This window comes from Aethalodelphis obliquidens, unplaced genomic scaffold (assembly GCF_003676395.1).
Source record: "Aethalodelphis obliquidens isolate GAN/ISIS:26980383/991018 unplaced genomic scaffold, ASM367639v1 scaffold87, whole genome shotgun sequence".
Taxonomy (NCBI): Eukaryota; Metazoa; Chordata; class Mammalia; order Artiodactyla; family Delphinidae; genus Aethalodelphis; species Aethalodelphis obliquidens.
The window spans coordinates 2102869-2108868 of NW_020838031.1; the positions used below are offsets into that span (position 1 = coordinate 2102869).

A 6000-nucleotide genomic window follows, 5' to 3' on the forward strand; every position below is an offset into this window, starting at 1 on the left:
GTAGTGCCCGGAGAGAAGTTTGTTTGTCACGACTAGAGGAAGGCATGCTGTTGGCTTTCAGCGGGCAGAGGCCAGGAGGGCTGCTGAGTAGCCTTCAACGCACAGGACAGCCTCTGCGACAAAGGATCCCCCCGGCCCATGGTGTCTACGGCGCCAAGGCTGAAACGACACACCTGTTCTATGACCCAGAGATCCTACTCCTAGGTATATACGGCCCAGGGAAATTATGTATATGTCTATCAAAAACATGCTCAAGAATATTGGTAGCTTTATTCATAAAAGCCTGAAAACAGTCCAAAAGTCCACTGATAGGATAATAGATAACAAACTGTAGTATTTATACAATGGAATGCTACAAGGCGAAATAAAAAAGACTGTAAAAATAAGACTTGGATATGGGCTTCCCTGGTGGCGCAGTGGTTGAGAGTCCGCCTGCCAATGCAGGGGACACGGATTCGTGCCCCGGTCCGGGAAGATCCCACATGCCGTGGAGCGGCTGGGCCCGTGAGCCATGGCCGCTGAGCCTGCGCGTCCGGAGCCTGTGCTCTGCAACGGGAGAGGCCACAACAGCGAGAGGCCTGCGGTACCGCAATAAAAAAAGTACTAGGTACTGACTGGGAAGGGGCTGGAGGGACTCTACCTTGAGCTGGGGAGCTGCAGGGCTGTGCTGCACACGGTGACTCGCGTGCTGTGTGTGTCACACCTCAGTAAGCTTTATTACAGGGAACGCCCTCTCAGGGCCACACTACCAGCAGGAATCACACGTTGGTTTGCTGCCTTAGAAGCCAGACTTTCTAATGGACTTTCTGGTACACTGCTGGCCAGGGTGTAAGCAGCTGCGTTTCCAGAACGCTATTTCACAAGAGAGATCAAAAATGTTAAAATGTACAAAATCCTTATTCAACTCTGCTTTGATCATTTTATGCTAAGGAATATATTAAAGACGAGCACACAAACTTAAACTTCAAGAATATTTATCACAGCAGAATAAATATAAATAAATATATGTAAACAGGGAGGGGGGCAATGAACCCAAAGCCCACCCAAAGGGAACTGGTTCATTAAAACGACACTTTAAAATTGAAATGGAAAAGGTTTACGATATATTAATTAGAACTAAAAAGCAGGTCACCGATAATATGTAACCTAAGATTTATGAAGGGTACACGCAATGAGTTAACTGTGATTATCTCTGAGTAACGGGAGATTATGGGATTTTTTAAAATTTTACCGTTTTTCTTCTTGGTTTTTTTCCTAAAATGAACATATATTACTTGTTAATAAGAAAAAAATATACTCACAGCTCTTAAAAATAAAGGTGAGTGTTACACTGTAAAACTGAGTACTAGACCACACTAAACTCCCAGGGTGCTGGTGTATTCAAAGCCCTGCTCCCCGCAGAGGAGCTCTGACCTCCCATTACCATGGCTCAGGGGAGCAGGGATTAAATCAGAAGCTAGATAAAATCCTAGGTCTTCTGTTTCAGTCCTGGACTGCGGGACTGAAATCCCACTGAAATACACAAATCCATACCTGCATTAAGCCTCACAGGACTATATATGTTTCCAGAAAAGGGAACGGGAAATCCACCTATAAACGTGAAAACCAATATAAATATTTTTGACTGGAAAGAATTCTAGGTGAAAAACAAACACACAAACAAAAAAAACCCAACCCACTACCTTTCCTGGATTATCAAGTCTGAGCAGTTAGACGGTGGTGATCGCTTAACCAAGGTGATCTCGTTCCCCCCAGACTCTGGCAGAAAAGCCCCATCTGTCTTTCTCTGTGAAGTGGAGAAGAGAACTCCCACACAGAGTACCTGTGCCGATTCAGTGCGATAAGGCATGAAAAAGCAAGTTACAGATGCAAACTGTAGGTTATTAGACTCCTCATGAGCTCAAGTTTCCCCACCACAGGAGAAGACTCCTAGGAAGAGAGCAAAACACCTCTCCCAGGAAGCTCCCTTCTCGGAAAGCTGCCTGGCTGCGCACGCGCTTGAGTACTAGGTAGCACTGCATGCGATTTATCTCATAGCTCACCATGATCTGAGCTCCCCCCGGAGCCACAGAGCTAAAGGTGGGAGCAGCTGCTTACCTGACACCAGAGGGGCCCAGGATCTTAGCTGACAAATCCCACTACGGTAGAAGGTCTCGGTTTAATTCTGGTTTTAAGAGAAAGGTGCTTCTCTTCTTCCTTGTTAGTCAAAAAGACTCTAAACCAAATAAACCAACAACAAACTCTAAAGATAAAACATTTCACAGTGTTAATTATCAATGCCATACGTCCCCCCCCATCTTCTCAAGGTCACACCTCCCCACTGCATGATGACAGAGGGTGGCTGACATGGGCCATGGGAAGACAACTCCTGTGAAGTCCACGCTCTCATGGAAAGAGTAAATAGCTCAGATCCCAGCCTCTCACGACAAAGGACCCACAAAGCCAAACAGAAGAAGCCCCCGAGCATCTGTCAATCTGCCTGTTCCTTTGCCTCCTCAGAAAGAACGAATCACAAGACTGCTCAGAAAGGGCAGGAGCTCCCAAAGCAGCTGAATTTCATGCTGTTTCCAAAGAGTGCGCTTGCATGGTTATTTGCACGGTGGGCAGACGAGGCTGACAGCTTGAGGGGGCTATTTTAGGGGGATACCCTGCGAGTCTGGTTAGAAGACAGTCCTGGGCCCTGAGCTCCCAGCAACCACTTTCTGCCTCCAGGCAGACCCCTCCACCCACCAGGGGTTAAAATGACCCACACAGGGTCTCTGTACTTAAACCATCCCAAGAGGACCCAGCGGGAGGAGAGAGAAGGGAAGGGGGTGAGAGAGGACCTCCCCACCCATAAGTGCACTTCTGGAGAGCCTCCCTAAGTGCACTTAGGGAGCTAAATACACTGAAAAAAACAGAACGAAGAGGCTGAGAAGACAACCTTAACCACAGAAATGCTTCCTCCTCCCTCCCCTCCTCCGGGGCATCCAATGTCTCCCTACTGTGTACTCTCCCTCCCACGCCCGGCCAAAAGCAGCTCTGAATGCAGATCAAAGGCGGCTCTGAAGGCAGATCAAAGGCACAGTGGTGCCCAGCGTCTCTCTCCTACACAGGGACTCTCTGAAAAGGGTTCCAGGTCATCAAGAGGGCTCGCAGACAGCGGTCATAACCTCTTTCTGATAGAAGAAACCAGGCTCAGCACAAGCGATAACGCATTTTCACTTAAGACAGTCACATGCATACACGCCTATTTCCATACAGACGCCTACGTGGTTTTTCACAGCAGGAGGCAGGCAGGAAGCCTGTTCCATGAGTCTAGAATCCTTTGCTTTCCTCATCTGATTCTAGCAGCAACAGCAATTTCCATTAGGGGTTTTCTTTGATGAGGGCTGATTACAGGTCAAAATGCCACCCTCTGGCTTGGTCTCCTTCCCACCGTACCAGCCCAGTGAGATCCATCAACAAACTGGGAAACAAAGATGGAGGGAGGTGCAGGCTGCGTTCCTTAAAAGTGGGGAGCACACTCTGGCTGGAGTGTCTGAGCTACTGGACTTGGTAAACTTTGCAGGCTGACCCTTCTTTGCTCAGGGCATCCAGGATGCAGCTCTCATGCCTCTTAACACACCTCTCTCTCCGCACCGGTAAGGCACAAGGATTTTCTCTCACCAGCAGCGTATTTCTGCACCTATTTTCAGCCCCCGTAAACCCTATTCCATTGTTTCAGGGGACCTGAATTCTTACTTAATAAACCATCAATGTCATCCCTCCACCGCTACCCCAAATTCCCTCAGGGAGAAGGCGCTGCAAGGAAGAAGAAAGTTCTTAACTAGGGCTGTGCTCCTACACAAAATAGGAAAGCAAAAATAGGTATAAATATACCATCAAATAACCACTAAGGTCTTTGCTTATAGTGCTTGACTGCGATTCTCAGGTCCAGGTGTGAACTCAGTGGACATGTGAAGGAAGCAGAACTTGAACCTAACGCCAACTGACACACGATGCTGCTCTTCCTGACCGTTTGTGCTGCAGTGGCTAAACTGCTCTGCTGCAGAACTTCTCCCATTTATAGGTTACTAAGAAACATAATATTGCTTTAAAATTTCAGTGTGTTCAGCCTCCTCAAACCAGCATACTCATGAATCTTATTCATAACCAGGCTGAACCCAACACAATTTCCCTGTTTTCTCCTGAGACCGTGGAAACGCCGCATCCTCCCAAGCAGACACGCATCACAAGTGTTCCAAGATCAAAAACTGGATCACAGACACTCACTGCATAAAGCCTGCCAAACCAGGGCTCTGGGTCGGTACAAATTCTTAAGAGCCGATATGAAAAACAGCTGTCTGGGGCTGGAAGACTTTATGACGTTTGGGAAAATATAGGGGGGGGTGGGTAAAAGGATTTACACAGAGTGATGTGACTGAAAACTCCCACACTCTTAATCAAAGCCCAAATAAGAACCTGCTTTTAAATGTACCCACCTCCAACACTGCACAGCTAACCTGGACTCTGGAGGCCCAGCTGTAGCTTAGCATATCCACACTGCAGCCTGACTGCTGGAGGCTTGCAGACCACTCCTTGCTGAGAGTCCAGCCAGCCCTGGCAGCAGGCTGCAGCCTGATGTCCTGATCCGAGTCCAGCCACCAGCCAGGGGTCCCTTGGTCCTGTCCTCCTATGGGCTGTGTTCCCGACCAGTCAAACAATAATCGGGGAGAGCCGCGGGGAGAGCCACAGGGTAAGCCGCAGCTCACCCAGCATCATGCCCACTGCGGCCACTCCCTGGTCGTCAGCATCACCGGCTGCTTGCCATTCCACCCATGAAAACAGTGTGCAGAAACCAGGGGCTGCCACGGAAGGCGGCGCAGAGCAAGGAACAAAAGCATCAGAGGACAAGTGCAAATGGCTGGCCTCCAGCTCCGGGAGAGAGCAGAGGCTACCGAGTTTCCGCGGGGAAAGTGGAGATATTTTAAAACCACCTCCCAAGAAAGGAGGCAGCAAAGAGGACCTCAAGCAGCCAGAGCTGCCAGCCCTTCTCCAGGTATCAGGGGCTGGTCTATGACCGTAACAGTAAGCAGGACACACGTGAAAGTGCCTTCCGGTGCAAAAGCATACGCCTTGATGCTGCCCAACTGGTCCTTTCACTCTTCCCTGTTTTTCGCAAGAGATTCTCAACGGCACGGACACGGAAAGTTTCTCAGATTAACTGCAGAAAACTAAAGCCCAGTGAAGACGCCATGGGTGGCCTCTCAGCCCTCCTAGGGCCTCGCTCCAACCGCTACCTGCCCCACCCCTGGCGCCCGGGTAAGGCTTGCTCTGGGGCCAGCAACGCAAAATGACTCCCCCGCCCCAAGACACGCCAGGTTTTCAGGATCCCCTCAACTAGGAGAACCTAACTCTGACCCACCCCCCAGGGGCGAGTGGCTTCTGGTGCGGGACGCGGGGACACTCCCAGCACGTGAGGGTACACTCCCCCGTGCTGCCGCGGCCTCGCCTCATCCTGTCCACCCACGAGGAACTCGGCGGAGCCCCGGCACGCTGCCGCAGCCTCGTGTGTTTCCTGAAACGCACAGCTGCCACCCGCAAGCCGACCCGTGGAGCGTCGGGAATTCTCGCGCCCCCGCCCCCGGGCCGCGCCTTACCGCCGGTGCCCTCGAAGCGCGGGGCCGGGCGGTCCCGCAGCGTGGCGCTCCAGCCCGCGCCAGCCTCGTCCTCCTCCGACTCCTGCGCGGCGACGGCGGGGGCGCCGGGGCCCCGCGCGGGGCCGGGGCGCTCGGCTTCGTCGTCCGAGGATCCGGCCGAGGAGGAGCGCGAGGCGGCCGACGTGCTGTAGAAGGGGTTCCCGCTGCTGTCCGGGCCCGACTCGCCGAACACGTCGTCCGAGATGTGCAGGCTCTCGTAGCGCGCGCGGGCCGCCTCGAGCAGCGCCGGCGCCCTCCTCCGCGCGCCCCCGCCGCCCTCGGCCATGGCCCCGGCCGCCGCCCGCGCGCCGGCCCCCCACAGCGCCTCCCAGCCGCACGC

At 52.3% G+C, this 6000-nt stretch overlaps 1 protein-coding gene across 1 annotated transcript in view; it reads right to left on the minus strand.

The window, feature by feature from the left end:
* Positions 1-5946, minus strand: part of PGBD5 (piggyBac transposable element derived 5) — an 89742-nt gene extending 83796 nt beyond the window's left edge. Inside the window, exon 1 of the mRNA XM_027094079.1 lies at positions 5622-5946. Coding sequence (XP_026949880.1) covers positions 5622-5946 — 325 coding nt within the window. The remainder of the gene's footprint in view (positions 1-5621) is intronic.
* Between the last annotated feature and the right edge of the window lie 54 nt (positions 5947-6000).